This window comes from Perognathus longimembris, chromosome 7, assembly GCF_023159225.1.
Source record: "Perognathus longimembris pacificus isolate PPM17 chromosome 7, ASM2315922v1, whole genome shotgun sequence".
Classification (NCBI taxonomy): Eukaryota; Metazoa; Chordata; class Mammalia; order Rodentia; family Heteromyidae; genus Perognathus; species Perognathus longimembris.
This window is the reverse complement of record NC_063167.1, coordinates 11956331-11980011: the sequence shown is the minus strand read 5'-3', so window position 1 is coordinate 11980011 and position 23681 is coordinate 11956331. Positions and strand designations below refer to the sequence as shown.

The window sequence follows — 23681 nt, the reverse complement described above, 5'->3', positions numbered from 1 at the left end:
GGGGGGTTTTGAAGGCCTGTTCTCCCCTTTGATGTTCTCTCACACAGACTGGGATCCCCAAACAGCTCTGGCCTCCCAGCCCAGCAGAGGAGCTGCTTCTAAAGACAGGGTCAGCAGTCTGTTAATACGTCAGACACTTGCAAGAAATACAAATGCCAGTTAGATACTTCCTGAACCCTGGTTATTTACCAGACTGCAATCCCTCAGGGAAGTGTTTAATCCTGCAGCAAATACAGAAAGGCAAACATTGGCTTTAAGAGAATCAGAGTTCATTGTGCAGGCGGCAGGTGCTCCCGAAAGGACTGTATTAGACGTAGCCAACACTCTGGGAAGAAAAATCCTAGTTGCAGCTGCTTCAGACACAGCCTTGGAACTCGTGGTTTCTCCAGAGGAGGAGGGAGTGTAAGGCTGAGTCTCTCAGTTGCCCAGCCCACGCACAGATGTGTCTGACCCCCAAGGACGTGCTGTGGGAGGGAGGCCCAAGGGCCACAGCTGCACCAGTTCATATGGCACTTGCAACCGGGCTGCACGGAAGGCCTTGCCACAGTGGCATGCTTCTGGCTCACAGACGGGGACCCCAGGTGGGTGCCTGTGGGCTCAGGGCCTCCCCTCCCCCTCCTCCTGAGCGATGCCCAGCACCGACTTGTGGAGGATGCCGCACTCCTGCAGAGACTTGGTGAGGTCTGTGAAACGTCTCCTGGGCACCTCCATTGTCTCGATGCTGCAGTGGCGGTAGGTGGTTCTGTTCTTCTGCTCGGCAACAGTAAGGACGGTTTGGAGGTCATCCGTGGGCCGGAAGTGATGCACGAACCTCTGGCCTGATGGTGATCGGACAGCAAGCAGCAGCCTGTGTTCTTGGTCTGAGTGTTCCTCCAGGGTTCCAGGCCTGGGAGTGCCCTGCCTCTTGGTCTGGATGACAAGCTTCCTCTCTGGGGCAAAAGCTGGGGCTCTAGCATCTTTCTTTGTCTCTGTGGTGCAAGTCTCCTCTTGGTAAAGGGCCTGGATGCTGCTCAGTTGCAGGGAGCTGGCTTTTCTCGCCACTGTGCCCAAAGCCTCCTCCTTCAGGCCTCTTCTGCTGATGGATGGGAGGACTGGGTACTTGTTGAGGGAAGAGGAGGCCCCCATGGGCACTTGTAGCAGCTCAGGGAATTCATCTGGGGCTCCCTGGGTTGGAGATGTGGGCGCACAAGCTCTTGGTTTCTGACTGCCCGGTGACTCCGAGGAGCTGGCTGGAGGTGGAGAGGAAGGTGCGCAGTGAGGTCCTGACTGTGCGCCCTGGGGTTTGTGCAGACTGGGCCGCTTGCGGCCTTTGGCAGACTTGGGCCTGGTGACATGCATTTTTAGTGAGTTTGGCTTCCAGATGAAAGCAGATGAGCTCTCAGCTGCCGTGTTAAGAGGGATGCGTCCCAGTGGTGCTGCGGTTACAGGGCCTTCTGTGGCCATTGCTTCTCAGGGCCCCTAAGGAAGCAGAAACAGAGGCCTTGGGTTAACTTTCCTGGGATACCAGGAGCCACATGAGGCCCTCCCCTGCAAGTGCTCAGAGCAAGCTCGATGGGCCAAACTCGGGACTCAATGGGTTTCTCTCTGGATTGTTGGCATTGGGATACCAGCTACCATTCATTCTCTCATTCTTCATTCATTCACTCTACACACTTGGAATCTATCAAGTGACTCAAAGTCCCTTCAACTTAAATTATTAGAGTCAGAAACAACAGGTTTAGCCCATAGTAACTAGGCAAGAGATTAAGGTAGGGGATTAATTCTTGCTCATAAGGGGAGGGGTCTTTAAGTTGGAGAGGATGATGATGATTTTTTTTTTGATTTTTTTAGAGAGGATGATGATGAAAGGGAGTGTGTCCTGAGACACTCTAGAGCCAGGGTTAGCCAACGTTCTCCCTACATGTTTTCTGCTGTGGGAAACATAGATCTTGCCTGCACCTGCTCAGCTACAGCACCACCGCACCAAGTCAGTGTGGGCCGTGCATGCAACAAATGCGGGGCTGTGTTCCAGCGCAAAGTTAATCACAAAAACAGGGCAGGCAAGATTGGGCCCCAGGGCCCCAGGCTGTCCAGCCTGATCTCGAAGTGTCCAGGGGAGGGGGGCACCTGGGGAAGGCAGAGCTTGCTGAACTCAGGGACCTCGCGGGATCTCCAGCAGCCCTGTACCACCCATGGAGGAAGATGGATGGAGATATAGTCATGGTAGCAATGGAGAGGGAGAGTAACCCTGTTACTAGACAACCACTCCATCTTAGCAGGAAGGCGGGGCTGAGCTCTACTCCAAAGCTGGCAGAACGGCAGGTCACTCGTCCCTCCACAGCCCTTTAGAACTTCCTCAAATGAGGGATGGCCCACCCCAGCACATTATTCACTGGAGGAAAACACACTCCGAGATGCCATTTTCCTTCTGCCACAAGCATTCCTCGCTCCTCCTTCTCTACTCACCCATAGCTTGCCCTTCCTTCATTTTCCTTCTATCTTTTGATTCACCCTTGCTAGGATAGGAGGCTCTGCACAAATCACTCCGTGCAGTTATCAGTCCCTAACTGGGCTAGGAGGAGAGGAGCTAGAAGGCCCACTTTGCCAGAGCTTACAGCGGAGGCACTTCGATTCTAGAGCTGGGCTGGACAAGCCCTTCCTGACAGAGCCAGAGAGTAGCTATCTGGAGTTCCATAGCCCATGTGGTCTAACATAACTATATGGCTCCTGCCTCCAATGCAGCCATGGAGAATATGTAAATGAACAGGTTGGCAATAGCCAATCAGGCTTCTTGTGGGACTCTGTTATTTGAATTTCATGTCATTTTCATGGGTCACGGTGATTTAAATATGTAAAGGCTATTCTTAGCCCATGAGACACAAGTGACAAATCACCCAGTTTTGATCTGTGGGCCATAATTTGTTGAACCCTGCTTTCTTAAAGCTAGTCTAAGAAAATGCTGGGTACTTGTTAATTCAGCAGCCTGCGTGAGCTAGAAGATAGAGTGGTTACCTGGTAGTCACACTCCTGGCTGGTGACAGAGTCTGAAAAAGAATCCATGTCTTAGGACATCTAGTCATTATTCCTTTGTACTTGAAACAAATCATTCCTCTCCTCTTGAAGCCCTGGGTTTGAACTCAGAGCCTCATGCTTGCTGGGCAAGTGTTCTACGCCCCAGCCAACAAGCCACTTCTTGAAGCAGCAGTTTTGGCTTTCTCCCCACACATCGCAGCCTGTCTGTTTGCTGCCCAGCTGCCTTGACAACACCCCCAAAGCCTCTGGTTTGGCGCTCCCACCACGGTGCTGGGGAATGATGAGTCAATCCAACAGAAGCAAAGCCCTGAAGCCTGATGGGAGCTTTCAGACTTGGTGGGATGGAACTACCACATCATGTCACCCTTTTCAACATCTGACCCCCCTTCCCCAGCACCAGCGTCCCCCACCTTCTCCTCCTGTCCCCCAGTACACCTTTCCTGAAACATGGCCAACTTCCTGTTGGGCTCCCTGTCCCTCTGCAGGGACTGCCATGGTGATCAATCCTTTCTCTGCTCACAGACTGGCCAGGCCATTCTCAGCCTATGGAAGACCTTCTGGTAATTTCCTCCCAACCCATGGTCCCCAAGGACAGAGGACCAGGAGTCACAGGACCTATTTCAGGCTCTGCCACCAGCCAGCCATATGACCACTCCACCTTTCTGATACACAACCATTCCCCATTGAGCACCTTGACCTTGAAGATATTATTTAAATGCTTGTGAACTTCAGTCCCTTTGCAACACAAAGCAAACATTCTGAGGCTTACTTAGGGAAAAAGGAAAGCGGTTTGGGTTTGGGTTTGGTGTGATTGGGAACCTATTGCTAGAACATTTCCCAGGGTGCATGTGGTGTGTCTCCTAGTCCCTGCAAACCAGCGAGGAAACCTGGGACTCAGGCCCACCCTGTCCACAGCTCCCTTCCCTTCCAACAACACATTTTCACTCACCTCAGATTCACTTCCTCCAGTTCCCCTTGTCACAGCCCCATCCTGAATGATGTCATTCCAGCCCTCAAGCTGTGTGTTCTAATCTTGCCACTCTGCACTTTCCCAGTGTGGGGTAAATGGAGTCAGACTTCTCTCAATATGGCTTCTGGGGGGCTTTGGGGCCTGCACATCCCAAGGACTGGGAGTCAGCTGGCTCAGCACATCTAGGTAACCTTGAGTCATGTACGCATGTGCCACCTTAGGCAACTCAGTGCGTAGCCTGGAGCTTGGCCTTGTGTGGCCATCCTTGGCCAGATGCCACTTTTCTCTGGAGAGGGTATGAATAGGCACCACTGACGGGCGGGGTAAAGCGTGGGATGACAGTGAGCTGCCCCTGGAGAACAGGGGTGCTATCTGTGATAGAATGCAGTCCGTGAGCCTATAGTGGGATGAACCAGGGTGCTGGGTGGCTGGGGACTGAGGCTGCTGTTACTGCCAGTGATCACTGTGTGGGCAGAGAGCTTTGGATAAACATGACCTTCCTCCCCACCTTGCCTGGCATCCTGGCTTCTGGCTTTCCTAAATCAAAGGAGAACTTGAGAACGCAACCCAGCAATATAAGGGCATTTCCTCTTCTGCACCACCAAACCACAGTGAACCCAAGCACACAGTTCCTGTGAGTTCCCAACATCCTGCTCCATCCAGAATCTTCGACAGCGATCCCCCATTTTGCGCTTGGTTTATTTATTTTAATCCAGGTGTTCCTAGAGCTACCTTCTCTATTAGGGGGCCCTTCCTTTCCCTCGGCTGTCTATATACCTATGAATGCATGGACAAAAGTTTATTAATAACATAATGGCCTCTCTCACCTCATTCCAGATACTTTCTACTTTGCTTCCAGCATTTTAAAGGCCTCATGTTTGCTTCATTTCACTCACAGCCCGAATCTCAGCTATTGTTCCCACCCCAATCTGGCTTCCAGGAGTTTAGGAGCCACTTCCCTAGCAAAGATTTGATACCCAAAACACCTGCCCCTGTCCATGCTCATTTCATCTGTTCTTCTGTGACAGCTATGGTTTTCTTTCTGAGTTCACTTCTCTAGCTTTTCACTTGCAGGAGGCAGCTCTACCCTTTAACTCAGGGTGACAGGAGAAAGACAGATCCGTCCGATGATGAGCCAAAGATAAGATCCACCCCGCAACCCCTACCCCGCCTGCCCTTCCTGCTGGAGAATGGCTATTAATTTGCCCGAAGCTTCCACAGAATCATCACAGGTTTGGCTTCCAACACCCACACATGCCTCAGGAAGGTTTATCTGTCAGTGAGTTTGGTAACTTAGAAACCTCTTCCTTAACAACTCTGATGTGAGGGAAAGTCATGTGTTTTTACAGGCACTCTTGCTAGATTATTTTTAACCGTAAAACTTGAGTACGTGCATGCACTTGCTATACCTTTTGGTACTATATAATTAGCTATGTTCAGGGGGTGTCATAATCAAGACACCCTGGTCATAAGATAACATGACTGCAAGCTAGCTCGAGAGAAAAATTTCAATTATGACTAATTCCCAGAGGCCCACTCACGGTTATTTAGAGATTTAACACCTCCTTCAGGTAAAACCGTTATATCCAACCTGATTTCATAACCCACTGCCTCCTCCTGAGGGCAGTGACCATCTGCTACATGGGGGAAACACCAGTTCTCCCGGCATCCAGTGCAAAGGCCTGGGAGGTGGGGAGAACCAGTATTTGGGTGAGCCAAGCCAACTGTGCCTTTCTTTTTTGGTGTATGTGGTAAAAAGGCCTGGGTACTGTCCCTCAGGATTTTTTTTGTTTTGTTTTGTTTTTGTTTCTTTGCTTAAGGCTGGTGCTCTACTACTTTCTTGAACCACAGCTCCACTTTTGGCTTTCTGGTAGACAATTAGACATAAGAGTTACATAGACTTTCTTGCCAGGGCTGGCTTTGAACTGTGATCTCAGCCTCCTGAGTGGCTGAGATTACAGGCCTGAGCCACTGGCACTCAGCTCCCAACTGTGCCTTTTCTATTCGCACCTTGCGTCCCAAACACTGCCTGCTTTCCTGGGTCTAGGCAGACCTCTGCAGCAGCCATCATTAAGCCTGTTCTGAGCATTTTTGCCACCTCTGGTCCTGGCAGACATCCAACCGCCAAGTGATGTGACAAGATCTCGGCACAGGCATCCATCAAGCTGTCAGCTGAATAGGCAAGTGGCCTGTTTACTTCAACACGATAGCTGGCTGCAGGGGCAAGAAGCTAGGCAGCAAGAAGCAAACACTGGGCACTGTTGCCAGGTGGGTAGGTGACCATTCCTGAAGATGACCACCAAACCAACTAGAAGGAAGGAAAATCAGGGAGGAGAAATGCAAGCCAGATTTCTGCATTCCAAGGGCACCCACAACCCACTGCAGGGTCAGCCCTGTCTATTTTACAACCCAAATCTAAACCCATAAACGCAATAAAATATAGCCTCCTACATACCATCTGCTGGCTTATAGCAAGATGCATACATTTGAATTAGTCTTTTAAAACTGTTTATCAGTTAATGTCACCTCCTGCCCTCCATCCCCAGCCGCCCCACAAGCCAGGCTTGCAGGATGAAATGGCTACAAGAACCAATTAGAAGATGGTAATTGGCTGGAGAACCCAGAACACTCTCTGATCAAAACCTTGGGAGGAAAATTGGGGGAGATTTCTGGGCAGGAAGGGAGGGGGGAGTGGCAGAGATAACTCCATTCCTTCTGCTTTTCTTGGCAGCCCTACAAGCAAACAACTTCAAAGTGCAGAGGGCTTTGGGAGAGGGGCAGGAAAGAACTTCTAGAAAAGGAGAACTGCTTTGAGTCCAAGGGCCCAGGTGTGGGGGAGGCTCCCGCTCGCTCTGGCCTGTGTCCTTGGGTCTGTGTCCAGAGGCGCTGTGCGCCCTCTCCGGAAGGGCATGGCCCCAGGACTTTCCTAGGCGCCTCAGCGGTGGCTGCAGACACAGAGCTTGAGTCTCCTCCTGCTGCAGTCTCCCAGGGATCCCTCTGGGGCCAGGTTTGAGGGGGTCCCACCTGGGCGGTTTGTGGGGTGCTAGGGGCTCTGCCTCTCGGGGAGGGGGGGGTGTCCCCCTTGCAGGCCCGGCCACGGGTCTGACAGCCGGCCTCGCTCACCTCTGCGCTCCATCCGCCTGCGCCCCGGCTGCGTCCCGCTGGTAAACAGCCCCGTCTCCCGGGCAACCGCCCGGGGTGGGGGGGGCCACGTGCTTCCGGCTTGACCGGAACCTGCCCGGCCGGGTGCTGAGGAGGAGCTGGGCCCGGAGGGCGGAGGTTCTTCAGGTGTGCCAGGTGTGGCCCTGCCCCGGGAGGCGGCCCTGCCCCCCGGCCTGCGCCTCCCCCTCTCTCCTCATCACCTCTAGGGGAAGGGGAAGGCCGGCCCTGGGTGAGGGGAGAGGGTGTCACCCCGTCTCTCCTGACTCTCCTCTTTTTCTGCGACGTTGGGTTAGGCCCCTGCCCTCTCCAGTTGTAAAATGGGGTTGGGGTTCGTTTCTGCGAACCCAAGAATCCAAGCGGCAGTTTTCTGGGTGTCCTAGAAGGGGTCCCCAGTGTAGCCGCTTCAGAACCAGCACCTCCTTCCTGAGCCTTCCAGGGCCTCCTGGTCGCTGGCACCCACACCTGTCCGGAGAGCCCCACGGCCTCTCCAGGCTCTGCCCCATCACCCAGTCTGCCTTCCCCCACCCTGAGCGGGGTCACAGGCCTTCAGCCCTTTTCTTGCCAAGAATTTCCCTCTGCCCTTGCTCTGCTGGTCCGCCTGGCCTGGCCCCATCCAGCCCCGTGGAAGGGACAGTGTGCGTCCTGGTCTCAAGTCAGATCCTCAGCTCTCCCCAGCAGGGCTAACCTGCTATTCTCCCTCCTCGGTGAGGCTTTCAAACCTCCTTCTTCCTGTGAAACCTCTCACCTCCCACTCCTTCCACTTGGATGATAGTCCTTGTGTCTTTGGCCTGTCTGATTCTTCCCTCCCATCCCCAACCCTTGCCCCTTTCACTTGCCTCGTCCCCACCTGTCCTTCACATCCCATCGAATGGATGAAACCTTCCTTCCAAGGCGGAATTAGGATGACTTCAAGCCAGCTGTGGTGAGGAGTAGCTGTAATCCCAGCTACTCAGGAAGCAAAGGTAAGAGAGGATTACAGTCTGATGCTGACCTGGACAAAAAGCTAGTGGCCCTGAGTCCAATCACTAGTACTGTTCCCCACCCCCCCCCCCAAAAAAAAAAGGATGGCTTTAAAAGGAGTCCCAACTGAACCTACTTTCTTTCAAGCTCTGTTCTAGGAATTTTAGGTTATTCAGATGAATAATTTAGTGGCTATATTATTAGAAGCTAGTTTTGGTATCTGATTCAAGAATCAGATTCATTCATTATCTAGTATTATGGCCAAATATTTGCTCTCTGGCCTATCCTGGACGTGTAGACACAGGATTTTGATAGGAGCACAAGCCTAACCTTTCTTGTAAGACATTCAAAAGCTGGTTGAGAGGACACTTTGTACCTAGATAAAGAGATTATTTTCAGTACAATTTGAGCCAGAGTTGGAAGAGCAGGCAAAGGCTAGATGTGAGGATGGGCGTAGCGACTGGCACAGACAGCACATTCTTTGAGGGCAGGGAAACTGGGGATCATTTCCAAGGCCTTGCACACCCTGCTGATGTGGGAGAGGAAGAGCCTGCCCCGTGGTCCACCAAGGACATCCAGGAAGATGGAGGAGATGGTGGCAGTTTTCGGAACTGGTGAATTTTTTTTTTTTTTTTTTTGCACTTTGGTGCTAGCAGCTTATTTCTTGTTAATGATTCTGTCAGAAATATCTAAGCAATGCTCTTCAGCGCCCACTCAGAAGAGATTAAAGTAGATTCTTCATCAGCTATTTTAACATCAACTAGGAATTATGCAATCCTTAGGGATTCAGATTAGCTTCTTACCTGCCATCTGCATACATCCGTGTGCTTGGTCCGTGTGCCCCTGCTGACACCTGGGGCGGTGGTGGTTGTGCCTGTGGCCTGTTTCATGTTCAGCAGCACATGCCTTTTGCTGTCCAGGGCCCTGTGGAGGAAAGGAGAAGAAACCAGTCAGTCCAGGAGTGAGGCTCTGCTGCCTTTATCTTCTGGCCTTCTCCACAGAGAGTATCTTCAAAGGCTTCCCTGGGCTCTGCACACACACACACACACACACACACACACTCTCTCTCTCTCTCTCTTCTCAGGAAACATGGTGGAGGTCACCCTCTCAAGTGTGGCCTCACCTTCCTTGTAGCCATGTCCCACTCCACTCTCCAGGTCTCTGTAGTGATTAGCTGGTTTGCCTTCTAACTGGTCCTTCAGCCTTTTTATCTTGGGTCTTTGTTCTTGCCTGCTCCAGCTTGCTTCTCTCCTTGAAATGAGTCCAAAACTGCCTGCTCCCCCCAAGCCTGTCTTACAAGCTGCCTCTTCTGTGAAGGCCATTCTTGACCATTCTCTCCTCAGTGTCCCATGCTATTTCTGGTCCCTTCTGGTCCAGTGGAATTTACCCAAGACGGCTCCATGCACCTTCACTAGGTCAGCTCTCCTCCATGGAAGCACATCTTTTGCCTTAAAAGGAACTCAGGGCCTTTTGCTGGTGAGCTTGCAGAGCTCACCTCCAGCTGGTCCCCAAATCCACTGTACCCACAGGACCCTACCTTCTCCCCCCACTACCATGTTCTCAAATGGCATGTAGAGCTGCCTGCTGTCCTGGGGTTGTAGGGATGGTGAGGGTGAAAAGAAGTCATGTCTATAAAAGTCTTACACAGTGCCTGGTAGGTAGAGGTGGTTGGTGAGGGTCGACAATCTTTTTCTTGTTTCCATCTTACCATAGTAGGTTATGGGCCTCTTGGGGGTGGGGGCAGGAATTTATAGATCTCAGAGTCCTCTACTCTGCCTACTCAGTGTCTGCTTTGCAGTAAGTACCCAGCAAATGATGATTAAATTAATGATGATGTTGGTGCTGATTCCAACAACGGGCTCTTCTACCAAGAGAGCCACAAGCTCCCAGGTGGTATCCTGAAGGAGAGACCACCTGAAGTCTCAATGACCTTCCCCAGGGCTGGCAGAAGGCGGAAGCTCCAGTGTCTTAGCAGCTTGGTCCCAAAGAGCCCTGTTTTGAACTGGTGGCTTCTCCATTTCAGAGTCTCTTGCCAGGGTCTTCTATGCTGTCTCTTAATCCCTTTAGACCTGTGAATGGAGATCTTGGGTAAGGTTTAAGCGAAGTCACAAGGCCTAGAGTTGCTCAGTTGTGTGTCCTTGTGTGCGTCACTTTCTGAGCAAACCTGCAAGAAGGACGTTGCTAGATAATGAAACATAATCCTATGGCAGAGTTTTGTTATTTCCCCCCACATCACTGGAAAATGTCCAAGAAATGTGTTGCCTACTTTCCAGTCATGTGAAGCGGAACCAATCAAACATTGGCAGTGACCTTGGCGACTGTTAAGAGTGCCTTCCCCTCCAGAACTTGCAGAATTGTGCCAGCCTTGGGGTGGGGGTAGGAGCCCATGGTCTTCATCTCAGACAAGGAAGTTTAACAGAGGAGCTTAAATCCTTCTGACAGTAAGTGGTGGAACAGCTCTGACTCTTTCTTGACACAGAGACCAAGCTAATGGAAACCATGTCTGTCTCTTACACAATGCAAGCGTTCTGGCAACTCAGTGTCACTAAGTGTGTTCCAGGTACAATACTGTTGGTGTGGGCCCAGCCATCTGCCCTACAGTCAGAGTCCCAGGATCCTAGCCTTTAATGGTTATTGTTTGGGTCATTTCTCTGTAGCCTTCCTACTAAGAAAAGCCACTCTTGAACTCTAGTCCTGTTCAACTGCTGGGTCTCAGAGAAAGAGGCCGAGCAGTTCGTGTGAAAGAAGATGATGGTGGCATCTCCAGAGTTGCTTGGTTTGGTGTGCCTTCTCTTTTGAGTTTGGGTTAGCACAGCCCTCTCGCCTACCAAGTACAAGAATAGCTGAAGATGAGGACTAGCTTTGAGTCTGACACACTGCACTGAAAATTGCAAATTTACCTCATCTCTGCCCTCGTTGATAAACTGAGATTGATAACACATGCCTCCTGGCAACTTTTCATTGCTTCCTTTTCTTTGGAAGGACTGGGGACTAAATTCAGACCTCATGCTGGCTAGACTGGTACTCTACCACTTGAGCCACACCTACAGTCCTTACAGCGAGTTCTACACGGGTACTCAATGGATTATGGCCACTGTTATTTCTGTGAGCTGAAGAATAAGATTCAGATCATTCACTCTTCATTCATTCATTCATTCAAAGTATTTACAACCCACACACCATGAGGATAATAGGAGTGTTTAGTGAGTAGTATATGTTGTATTCAAAAAAAGACATGCAAGGAATTAAGTAAGTATAATATGTAGGTTGCCCGTGACCATCTTTAGTGTCTGGCTGTGCCAGGCATGATGCCAAGTAGGCCCTGGGACAGGGTGGACCTCGATCCTCATGGGTCTGGCAGGCAGGCTCTTTCCATCTTCTTGTCCTCAGAGGGACAGGAGCTGACCACAGCTGTGCATTGAACCATGCATTGAAGGGCCGAGGGAAGCCCCTAAAGCTTTGCTGGCCGCTGCCCCAGAGGTTAGTGTGGAGATCCTTGCCCCTTACCGAGTCTCTGGTCCTGTGTGCTGGGTTTCGATTCAGCACAGACCTGAAAGCCCCAAACCTCAAGTCAAGTGGAGAGAACCATGTGTCCCTGTGGCCTAAGTGGCTCCTGTGAAGGGCAGTGTCTTTGAACGCATCCCAAGACCTTAGAAACGCCGATGACCTGGAGAGGGGGGCGGGGGGAGCCCTGGATTTGGAGTTAGGGACTAGAGGCTGAGGAGCCCTGTGGATCTTTTCCCAGTCGCTTCTCTTCTCTGAGTCTTGGTTTCCTTTTGTCAAATGGAGAAGTGACAGTGATCACCCAGCAGGGGTGCAGTGAGCAGGGGATGGGGCAGAACCGGAATGTACTAGACTCCAAGGTCTCCTCAGAACCTTTGGGAATCTTTCCATGACCCACCCAGTGGGGTTCACCATTCCTGCCTCTGATATCAGAGGCCTTTCTTTCTTTCTTTCTTTCTTTCTTTCTTTTTTTTTTTTTTCCTAGTTCTGGGACTTAGACTCAGAGCCTGAGCACTGTCCCTGGCTTCTTTTTGCTCAAGGCTAGGCACTCTGCCACTTGAGCCACAGCGCCACTTCTGGTCTTTTCTATATATGTGGTGCTGAGGAATCGAACCCAGGGCTTCATGTATACGAGGCAAGCACTCTTGCCACTAGGCCATATTCCCAGCCCCTGGAGGCCTTTCTTTATACCACACTACAGCAGGGTTCCCACTGGACCTGGGCTTGGGCTCCCTAGAAACAACTCTGAGCCAGCACCATGCTGGGAGGCCCCCAGGGGTGCATCTGTGGAGTAGACCAAGCAGATGCTGGGAAGAGCTGGCACACACAGGGGCCGGTGGCTACTGGGGGGGAAACTGACACAGAGGTGACTGCTGGAGTCTCAGCTGATCCTCCAGGGAGCTCTGGGGCCCCCATACCTTTCACTACTCTCCTGCAAGAGGCAAAGGCTGACCCTTAAGACCATTGCTGCACCAGGCACTGGTGGCTCGTGCCACCAGTCCTAGCTATTCGTGTAGTCCTAGCTATTCAGGAGGCTGAGGTCTGAGAATCACTGTTTGAAACCAGCCTGGGTAAGACAGTCCATGAGACTCTTATCTCCAGTGAACCACCAAGAAGCTGGACGTGGAGCTGTGGCTCAAGTGGATAGAGCACCAGCTTTGACTGACAAAGTTAACGGACAGAGTCCCTGGTCCTGAGTTCAAGCCCCCAGAATTGTGTGTGTGTATATACATATATGGTTGGATCTTGGAGCAGAGGATCAGTGACTAGTGCTGGGACAGATAGGAGCTCCTTCTCCAGAATGTAATTACTCTAGAGCTAATGGAGGGCGGGGAGGGGAGGGTAAACTTAGAATTTTGCCCTTGCAGGGCTTTTGGTGGATCTTTGCTCTACATATACCGGTTTGCTGTCTGCAGCCAGCTGGGCTAGACTCTGCTCATTAGCAAAGCCCACAGTTAGCGCTTAATGAAAGTCTGGTTTTGTTACCAGGCATGGGCTAAGCCCCTTTCTCTGTCTCTTTAAATGTCAACACCTACTTGTTCAAAAGATGCCTTCTTTGTGGACCAAACCCAGCACCACTGTTCCCTGAGGGCCCCCCCCCCCGTTCCTATGGAAACAGAATTTAATTAAAAAGAGAAAGTCCAGGGCAGCAGTTGAAAGAGCCCATGGACAGAGTGAGGCAGCCCCATGTCTGAGCAGTCCCACAGTGTCTCCTGCTGTCCGTGGCAGGGGTGCCTGAGGGGGCGCTGCGCTGTTTCCTCCGCTGATCATAGTGGAAGCATCGCGTTTACCTGTCACAGAAGCTGATGGCGCAGACCAGTTTTATTTTCGCTATTCCACCTGGTCCCCATGACAACTGTGAGATGGTGAGGAATTCGTCCACCCTCTCTGGGACCTCTGCTACCCGATCTCTAAAGTGATCATGGAAACCCTTTTAAGTTGTGAGGATTGCGTAATGTAATGCCTTCAAAGCCTGGAAAGTTTCTTTGTAAAGGTTTGACATGATAAGAGATTTTCAGTCTCAACTTTCCAGAAGAGGAAACAAAGCATGCAAGGCTAAGTTTACAACTGGGATCCCAAAAGTCAAAGAAAGGAACCACCTTGCACAGCAAGGAAGATGCAGCTAGTCTTTCCTATTTGCCTTGGAAAACGTACCTGTGCTATTTAAACCTGGGAATACGGGGCCTACCGACTCCTCCAAGGGGACAAAAGTTGGAGAGTTAGTGTCGCCAGAGAAAGAAAGAAAGAAAGAAAAATTACCCACAGTATTTGCTCTCTTTTCTTGTGCTGTTGCTGGGACTTGAACTCAAGGCTTTGCACTCTCCTTTAGCTTTCTTTTTTTCCCCCTCAAGGCTGGGGCTCTACCACTTGAGCCTCAGCTCCACTTGTGGTTTTCTTTTTCTTTTTTCTGGTTAATTGGACTTCTCTGCCTGGGATGGCTTTGAATAGCGATCCTCAGATCTCGTCCTCCCAGGAATTGGATTGCAGGCGTTGAGTCACCAGTGCCTGGCTAACATTGGTGCTTTTCAAGCCCTTCTTCTGTTTTATATTTGAGTCTAACACCAGGAAGAGTCCCACATTCAGAGATAATTAGATCTGAAAAAAGATCTAGCTGCGCCTTCTAGAAGCTGAAGGCTTTCAAGGCCTATACTGAAACTAGGGTTTGCACCCCCAGTGACCTTGTCCATTTTTGGCCATTTCCTCCCCAAACAGAAATTCAGCTGGCAGCCGAAGGCAGGAACCCTGGCACCCCGCGCCCCCTCATCTCCTCGGGAATGAAGGTCATCGCCATTCTCATTGTCTTCGCCTCCTGCTGTAAGTACGAAGCCAGCTGCGGCAGTGCCACAGTTTTGCTTCCATTTCTGATGTCAGATGGGCCAGTTCCTGTGCTGGAACCTCCTAGAACTAAAGGAAATCCATGCTCACTGACCATGGAGAGGGCACTGGGCTGTGGTTTCCCCATCTCCCAGAAACTTGTCCTTTGAATGGTGGTTGCCTTGGGCAAAAACAAACAAACCAACCTCAGGGACAGCACTGAGACCCTCACTTCAAGCCCCGAGAGTGGCCCCTTAACAAATAAATAACGTCATGTGGATTCCAGCCCCATGCTGCAGATACATGTCTAGCTAGTTGGATTAATTCTTATGGGAAAGCCATTCTTAGGATGGCTGGTGGAGTCGAGTGGCCACTCTGAAGTCCTGGCCGCCGCGAGACTGCCAGGTGGGCGAGGGCTGCCCGAGGGAACCATTTGGGGTCTGTTGGGAAACTAAGAGACTTTTGCTGAATTAGCTGTGAAACTATTTAAATCGGTTTTTCTGCCTCTCCAGCTGACTTTCAGATCCTTAAGTCAAAAATGTCAAAACCAGGTTTCCCTCTTTGTGGGTGGTTTGGGTGGGGGGGGGGACGTCCATGTGGGAGGGCCACTTCCATAGGACTGTTGTGGCCCCCTCCTCCTTCTAGTCTCATGGGGCAACTGAGTACCCTGGGGCTCACTGTCCACCCATCCCCAGCAACGCTTCATAAACAAGGCGTCTCACATGGCCAAGAGACAGGAAGGCGCCTGATAAAACTCCTTCCTCCCCTCCAGTGCCAAACTCTCTGCTTATCTTCTTCAAGTTCATGACTTTGGGGTTTGTTTGTTTTGTTAGCCAAGACTTGGGCTTGAACTGGGGCCTGGGAGCTAGCTCTTAGCATTTTTCCCCTCAAGGCTGCTACTCTACCCTTTGAGCCACAGCTCCACTTCTGGCTTTTTGGTGATTCATTGGAGATAAGAGTCACACAGAGTTTTCTGACGGGGCCGGCTTTGAACTACAATCCTCAGCTCTCAGCCTCCTGAGTGCTAGGATCACAGTGCTAGGGAGCCACCAGCATCCAGCTCTGAGTTTCTGTTTTCACTGTCTTTATTATAAAACATATATACCCTGTAATTTAAAAGTGAAATGAGTTTATCCCCATCCATCCCACAGCCTGATACATTTCTTCTAGAGCTATACACTTATGGGTTCAAACGCTAGAATAAAGAAGCCATGCATGCTTATTATTTTTTAAAAAAACACATAGCAGTGTACAAAATAAACATTGTCTGTTTCTTTCCCACTCTGCCTCCTCACTCCTGTCACTTAGAGATACTGCTATTAAGAGAAGCATATTTTAAAGACAATTTTTTCTTATTTTCTTCCTTTCAATAGACAGGTGGGTGGTGTGCAGAGTTTGGTATCACAGATAATGCTGTGGTAAAAATCCTCTTTTGTTGACATGGGCCCACTTTCATAACCATTGTATAGAAGTTAAAGTTTCCAGCTCTGAGTTGGATGCTAGGGGCTCACGTCAGTAATCCTACCTACTCAGGAGGCTGAGATCTAAGTCAGGATCAAGGTTCCAAGGCAGCTGGGCAGGAAAGTCTGTGAGACCATATCTCCAAGCAACCACAGTGGAGCTGTAACCCAAGAGGTAGAGTGCTAGACTTGAGCATAAAAGCTGAGGGACAGTGCCCAGACCGAGTTCAAACATATACGCGCATGCGCACATGCATGCACACACACACACACACACACACACACACACACACACACACACACACAGAGTCTGTAGCTGAGTGCATTTGGTAGGGAGAGATATCTAGCTTTGAGCTTTTCTAGTTACCACTGCACCCCATCTGGTGCCCAGTGCATGGTAGTTCTCAATTATTCAGGGGAAGACCCTATTTGGCAGTAGAGCATTGTCCAACACATGAGGCAAACTGGGTGCCCATCCTGAGTTGCCAAGGTTGAGTCTGGTCCTAGTTTCCTTCCCATCGGGAGGCTGAGGGTCTGGCTGGGTCGCGTGCTTTGTTTGAGGGCCCTGGGAGGGGACTGCAGCCCTGTGGCTTCGGCCTGTGGAGGCTGCCCAGGGCTCATGCTGGCTTCCTTGCTCCTGCTTCCTCCTTGGCAGGGCCTGCTCCCGCCCCGGGCAGCTTCTGGCAGTTCCAGAGGATGGTGAAGCACATCACGGGCCGCAGTGCCTTCTTCTCCTATTACGGATATGGCTGCTACTGTGGACTTGGGGGCAAAGGGATCCCCGTGGACGACACTGACAGGTGCGTGCGAGCGTGCAGGGTCCCACGGATTCCCATGGCAGGCCGAGGACGGGTTAGGACGCTTAGAGTGCAGGTGACAGAAACCAGCTCGAACTCCATGGAGGTGCAGGCTGGGCCTCGAAGGTGAAGCGTGACCGGGGAAGCTACCAGGGGCATTTGGCACAACCAAGGGCTCCATGTTGCCTTATGCTCTGCCGCGCCGTCTGAAATTCTTTTCTTTCTTTTTCTTTTTGTTTTGTTTCCTCCAGTCCTGGGTCTTGAACTCTGGGCCTGAGCACTGTCCCAAGTGTATCTTGCTCAAAGCAAGCACTCTACCACTTGAGCCACCGTGCCACCTCTCAAAATTCTTGATGCGACATTATGTCATTGGTCCTGCACATCGCTGTGAAAGCCTGTTCACATTTTGTAGCACATGTGCTCTTCTGTCAGCTTTTAGAATGACAGGGGGCAGTAGGCCTGCCGTGTCCTCCCAGCCGCTATTCCATGTTCACGAAGAGAGAACCCAAGCAGCCCAGTTTGGGAACGTTGCCTACCTAGCCATGGCCACGTACCAACAAAGCTGGCTGGCCTGTGGGGGGCGGGAGGCGGCCGCTCTGTGTGGGCCCGGGGAGGAGACAGCGTAGCAGACCTGATGAAGGGGTCGGGAAATGTAGATTTGAGCTCCAGGTCTGTCATTTACAGCTGTGTTGTTTGGGGAAATACGTATCTCTGAGTCTCTTCTCCTCCTCTACAAAGTGGGGAGAATACTGTAAGCCTTAGGAGGATTGCCAGTGGCCAACGTGATGGCAGTCAGTCCTACAGAGGCCCAGTCAGTGGTGCTGGGTATGTACCTCATGGCCAGATGATGACGATGATGACGATGATGATGATAATGATGACAATGATGAAGATGATGACGACAATGATGATGACGATGGTGATGATGATGATGATGATGATGATGATGATGATGATGATAATGATGATGATGATTTTTTACAGATCCGGGGCTTGAATTCAGGCCCTGTGCACTGTCCCCGAGCATTTTTGCTCAGGGCTGGCACTCTCCTACTTGAGCCATAGCTCTACTTCTGGCTTTTTTTTTTCCTTTGGTGCTTACTTGGAGATAAGAGTCTTACAGACTTTCCTACCTGGGCTGGCTTCGAAGTGCGATCCTTAGATCTCAGCCTCCTGAGTAGCTAGGATGACAGGCGTGAGCTACTGGTGCCCAGCTCCAACTTATTATTTTTTAATATTAAGGTTGACTTCTCTGAATCCATATAGTTCCCATCTCCTCAAATCTATAAGACCTTGATATAAGATATCTGAAAATAAAATGACACCTGGACTGGACATGTTCAAGACTTCCTTGTCATTTCCTAAATGACACAGTATGATGGTTATGTACGTGGAATTAAGTACTATAAATCGACAAGGCATCATGGGAAGGTGTGTCATGCCATGCCACTTTCAGGGCTTTGGCATCCTTGGGGGTCCTGGAACCCATTCCCTTTGGCTATGAAGGGACAACCGCTTCCATGTTCACCCCACTTCCACCCCACCCCAGCCAGAGTCCCCCCCCCCCACCACCAAGGGAGGAGGCAGGCGAGCAAGTCCTTCCCTGTTCCCACCCTCCCTCCTAGCACATCTCGTCTCTCTCGGGCCCCAGGTGCTGCCGGGCACACGACTGCTGCTACCAGAAGCTGAAGGAGCTGGGCTGCCAGCCCCTGCTGAACTCCTACCAATTCTACATCGCCAACGGGACTGTGGCCTGTGAGTAACTAGGCTTTTCCTGAAGGGCCTCCTCCTCATTGTTGCTGTGATCTTCTAGGAAACAAGGGTTATTTCTCCTAAGTGCTTTGAGGCAGAGAGCGGGATGCTTGTGAGAAACCAGACCCCTTGCAAGGTCTTACTTCAGGGTCTCTTCTGCCCATGACCGAACCTCAGCACTCTGTGGGAGCGCAGGACCCGGCATTTAGTACTTGCTCAATGAAAGGCTGTCTGCTGGCAGTGACACACCTGCAGCTTCCCTTGGCAGTGGTGGCTGTGGAGAAAGCGCTTCCTTCTTTCTGTCACCCGTTACCAAAGCAGCTCAGCCATCTTTCAGCTGAACAAATGTTTGGGAAGGGCGACTGTAGGCCATGCCCTGGGGCTGGTTAGGCAGGGGACACAAAGGTAACCAGGAGGGGCACGGCAGGGTACAGGGAAGAGGCCAGAGTGGGCAAGTGTGCAGCGCGGCCTGCAGGGAGGGCTCTGGGATTCCAGAGCAGGCTCCCGGGCCGGGCACGTGGGTACAAGGAGGGCAACTCTGCTCCAAAGAGGGAACACTGAAGGCTCTGGGCATCGACCTCTGGGGAGCCCATCTATGCCAGGCCAGCGGGCTATGGGTGCCCCTTAGAATGCACATGCAGCCCCCCTCCTGCCTGGCCTTGTGGAGTCAGGTGAGCCACTGTCCTCGCAGGTGTGTGTCCACAGCTGTGTGTCCCTGGGGGTTCCTGTGTCCCCTCCCCGCCCTCCCTCCTCTCCAGGGCTCATGGTTTAGACACCGTGTCCCCCAATGTACCACAGGGACGTCACAGAATCAGGACCGGGAGGCCTTCCTGGAGCCAGCTCCAAGACCAGAACACTCTGGAATGTGTCTCTGCCCACATGATCTCAAGCCATGCGTCATTCCATGGGACACTCCGCACTCACATTTGGAGGGGAGGGAGGCCGGGGGGGGGGGCGGGGGAGGGAAGGAGGCAGGAAGTCACCTAGTGCCCGGCCAGGGACAGGGTCTACCAGCAGGGGGCGCTGTGCTGGAGTGGTGGGCGCCTAGTTGTTGGTTAGTGTGTATTGGGGTTTTTTTGGGGGTGGGGACTTGTACAACAAATGCACTCCTAATCTTTTTTCCTAGCATGATTCATGGACTTTCTTTTCTGTGACTTGGTGCAGGACCCTAGGAGGTATGGGGGGAGTTCAGGAAAGAGACACAGGGCAGAGGCTGGAGCCCAGCTGTGACCATGGTCCCTGCCTGGTGTGCGGGACAGTTGGGGACTAAAAGCAGGGGCTGGGAGCAGACCCGGGAGCCCATGGCATGGGCTGTGCTCCCCTCCTAGTCCCCCTCTCCTCCCCCCCCACCTCAGCCTGGGGTCTGAGAGGCCTGCCAAGGAGCCTCAGCACTGGGGTGCTGCTCTTGCCCACCAGCACCTCGGTTTCTAATGTGAGAGGGCACTGAGACCAAGGGACCTCTGCCCACTGCTCACTTGTTGCGTGAAGGCCCACGGGGCGGGAGGGAGGCGGGGGGACAGGCCCAAAGCAAGGCTGGCTCAGCTCCTACTCTTGGCCTAGGTGATCTTACGGACACTCTGAAGCGGAATGCGCCCTCCCAGACCATCTCCATGGGGAGACGGAGGGCAGGGACGGGCGGGTCCGAGTCACTGACGAGGTTAGGATATCTGTATCCCAGCCTTTCCAGTGCTCCACGGCATCCCGCTTGGCCTGAGTTGTGTGAGCCTCCATCTTCTCATCCAAGAAACACAGCACCACATGGGCAGCTTCAGAGGCGGTCATTCTTCTCCCCATTCCCAAGAAGGAGCCGAGGCTCAGAGAGCACGAGGGAGATGGCCAAGGCCACAGAGCCAGGGAGAGGACCGTGGGGATTCAGACTCGGCCCTGGTGGTCCTGCCTCATACCACGGAGGAAGATGGTGGGCCTGGCTCTCACTCTAACTCGAGTCTCATGGTCTACCTCAAGCTGGTGAGGGCAGGGAGAGATGGCATCAGTGCTCTTCCCATGCCTGCTAAGAGGCCAGCCAGCTCCAACCTCAGCTCTCCCCTGCCCTGCCAGGCCTCAGTCTCCCTCTCTGTAAATGGAAATGGATCACCCACCCCTGGCAAGGTGGCTGGGTGACAGAAGTGACCCACAGGTGGGGCTGGCCACCAGCAGGTGCTGACTGGATTTCCATTTAGATAGGGAGATTGCTGGCTTTGCCCAGACTTCCGTGGCCCCTTTACATGGTGGGAAAATACTGGAGTGTCTTCCTCACTGCTCAGTGGTCTCACTGAGCTTTAGACCCTTGCACACTTGCCTCCCCTGGGGTGAGAGTCACGGGTGTTACTGTCGTGGAACGAGACCTCACCCTCTACACCCAGTTCAAAGAGTGGCCCCAGCTTGGGTGAATGCCTCCCACCCCTTCCCCCAGCCTCCAGACTTCCCATAGCTCTGAAACCTGGCACCCAGGCCGGCCACACCTGAGCCTGGGCCCTGGTTACCTAGCAACCAGTGGCTCTTCAGGAGGGAGGGGTAGGTGAGCCGGGAGAAAAAAAAAGAAACAACTTGGTCTGTCCATGGTTCTAAATGCAGAGGGATCATCGGTGCAGAGAAAAGCCTGTTCCCAAGCCCAGGGTGGGGCTGGTTGGCCAAGAGGGGGCACAGCTGCCCTCTGGTGTGGAGGGCACCCCTCCTTTGAGCGGGTTCTGGCAAGCGCTTGGCACCCATCTGCCCACACATGCACACAGCCTGGAGCCTGCTCCAGCCGCAGGGATAGAAGGAGGAAGGGGGCTGGGGGAGAGCTTCAGACCAGGTGGCCAGCCTCTTGGAAGAGCTGAATTTGATCAAAACTCAAAGGGGATGATAAGCCCTTCCATTGGATCAGTTCTGAGAAGAGTTTTAGGCCAGGAGGATATAGCACGTGCAAAGGCCCTGAGACACAACAGAGCTGGACACATGACTTCAAAGGGGCAGGTGTGCCTTGGAGCACAGTGAGGGGAGGAGGGGGAAGGCATGGGAGGACATGATTACCACTATGCGGGTCTTGCCTGAATAATGGGGAGCCGGGATGGGGCTTTTAGCAGGAGTGTGAACATAACTCACAGGAGAGAGAACTGAAGGTGACAGGAGTCTGGGCAGCAGCCAGGCTGCGGGAGAGAAGGAGGCAGAGTGTGAAACGGCACACACACACATGGGGGCACGTGCGGGACTGGCTGGTGGGCCAGATGCAGGAAGCAGATGGAGGGCAGGGTTTGGCCCAGCAGTGGTGGCATTTTCCTGAGTGGTGAGAGGACATGACTGGCAGGTGGAGGGGGGGACTGGCATTCCCAGCTGCCCTTCGGCGTGTGCTCAGCTGGAGGTGGCCGAGACACCCGTGTGTAGAAACAGGGGCTGAGCTCTACGGGAATGGTTCTGCCTGTCCCCCGTGGCCCATGGGTGTCGGGGGGACCATCATTTGGGGAACCTCTTGGCCTCCTCTGCTTCCTTCCAGGCCCCCTCCCAGCATTGTGGGATGCCCAGATGTGATGGGGAAGGGCTTGCAGGTGAAAGGGAAGGGCTTGCAGGTGAAAGGGAAGGATCCCCAGCTCCCATCCCCCCCCCCCCCCGCTGTCCTCAGTGCTTAGCGCCCCAACCCACCCTCCGCCGGGAGCCCTCGGTGTGACACTGTGCATCTCTGCAGGTCGATGCACCGTGGGGCTCGGCAGCAGCTGCTTCTGCGGGCTGCAGGCCTGTGAGTGCGACAAGCAATCGGTGTACTGCTTCAAAGACAGCCTGCCCACCTACGAGAGAAACTTCAAGCAGTTCTACTCCGGCCACCCCCAGTGCAGAAGGCGCAAGCGGGAGTGCTAGCGGCCGCCGCCCTCCGTCACGCGAGCGTGGCCCTCCCCTCACACGGCCGCCAGGCCCGCGAGGTGAGAAACGAGGACTCCCTGTATGGTGGACCGAGAGGACCAGGAAACAAGGGGGACAGACAGAGGTGTCCCCAACCCCCTCCCAGGCAGATTCGGGAGGGGAGAGGCCCCGAATGCACCCCTATCTCGCCTACAGCTCACCCCCACCCCACTCCCAATCAGGGTACAGGGTTGACCGAGAATGTAGATCCATAACCCAGATCTGGCGGAGAGCGAAGTGGTGAGGTGAGCAGACAGGGTCCCAAGCGTCCCCCCCCCCCCACCCCACCCCGGGCGTGGGGCCCGCTGGGGCCCTCAGGCAGGAGAGCTGTGCTGTGTGGCATCCCAGGAGTCAGGGCACCACGAGGCCCCCGGCACCCACCCCTGCCTGGTCAGGGGTAAGAGATGTCAAGGAATGGGGGGAGGGGAGAGACACAGCAGATCGGAGGGGCCCCAAACCCCGCCCATATGTAAGAACCTCTCAGTCCACCAGATAGATGTCCATTTTAATAAACGTGGAAGTGTGTGCCCTGGGGGTGGGGGGATACTAGGGGGTAGAGAGCCTGACCGGAACGAGCCAGCATGGCCTCCTGCCAGCCTTTCACCATGATGCTCAGCTTGCCCGCCCAGCCGCACTGGCCTCTCGACTCAGTGCTCAAGCGGAGGGAGGGGCTGCCAGCCTTGTTTGGCCTTGGCCTCCGCAGGCCTGAGCTTGCCCCTCTCCACCGCCTCCTCTGGGAGGAAGCTGGGTCAGCTCAGTGTCCCAGATAACCCCCCTCCCTCCCTCCCTTTTCCTTCTCCCCTCCCCACACCGACCCCCAAGTATCCAGAACTGTGAGCTGCATAAAGGTTGTCATGTTGTTCTGCCGTGGCTTGTGGTGTGAGAGTAACTGCCGGGTGACACTGGGCTTCACTCCTTGAGATTCCTGGGTTCTCAAAAGCTCACCCTACTTGGAGGCAGTTGAAGCCTTGTGACGTGGCCCTCCCTTGGTTGAGACACCGGAGGCGAGTCCAACTCCCAGAACAAAGCACACAGAGCGCTTTCACTGTTCAGCAGTTCACCAGACACACGTTGATTAGGCACCTGCTTGCTGTGTGCAGAGATTTTAAGAACGCACGCATAAGGGGCCAGGCGTGGTGGCAGGGCCCTGTAGTCCGTGGCGTATGGCCACGTGGGTGTGGTTGTGGCCCTGAAGGGGACAGGCAGCGGGTGCGCGGGTGAATGGGTCTCTGAGTGCATGGACTGCTGTCACCCGCTGCAGGCCAGGCATTAGTGAAATGGCTTAGGAGGCATGGCCCAGGCCCCCAAAGCCTGTTGGGGGGGGTGCGGGTGTGTGTATGTGTTCCCCAAACCCCAGTGCCTGCGGCTGGAGCGCCC

The 23681-nt window shown here is 53.1% G+C and overlaps 2 protein-coding genes across 3 annotated transcripts; one reads left to right on the top strand and one right to left on the bottom strand.

The window, feature by feature from the left end:
- Positions 1 to 7228, bottom strand: Ubxn10 (UBX domain protein 10). The gene is made up of 2 exons (XM_048349840.1): positions 7106 to 7228; positions 1 to 1458 (listed from the first exon to the last, which is right to left on the bottom strand). The coding sequence occupies exon 2, from the start codon at positions 1441 to 1443 to the stop codon at positions 598 to 600; it is 846 nt and encodes a 281-aa protein (XP_048205797.1). The 5' UTR covers positions 1444 to 1458; positions 7106 to 7228; the 3' UTR covers positions 1 to 597.
- A 631-nt stretch (positions 7229 to 7859) lies between these two features.
- Positions 7860 to 22817, top strand: Pla2g2c (phospholipase A2 group IIC). Of its 2 annotated transcripts, XM_048349836.1 has the most exons (5): positions 7860 to 8106; positions 14321 to 14422; positions 16538 to 16682; positions 18331 to 18434; positions 22093 to 22817. In XM_048349836.1, exons 2-5 carry the CDS (start codon positions 14383 to 14385, stop codon positions 22260 to 22262), a joined length of 459 nt encoding a protein of 152 aa, XP_048205793.1. In that variant the 5' UTR covers positions 7860 to 8106; positions 14321 to 14382; the 3' UTR covers positions 22263 to 22817. The 2 variants fall into 2 exon arrangements, with proteins under 2 accessions (XP_048205793.1, XP_048205794.1); XM_048349837.1 differs by lacking the exon at positions 7860 to 8106 and having other exon boundaries at positions 14075 to 14422.
- The last annotated feature ends 864 nt before the right edge of the window (positions 22818 to 23681 follow it).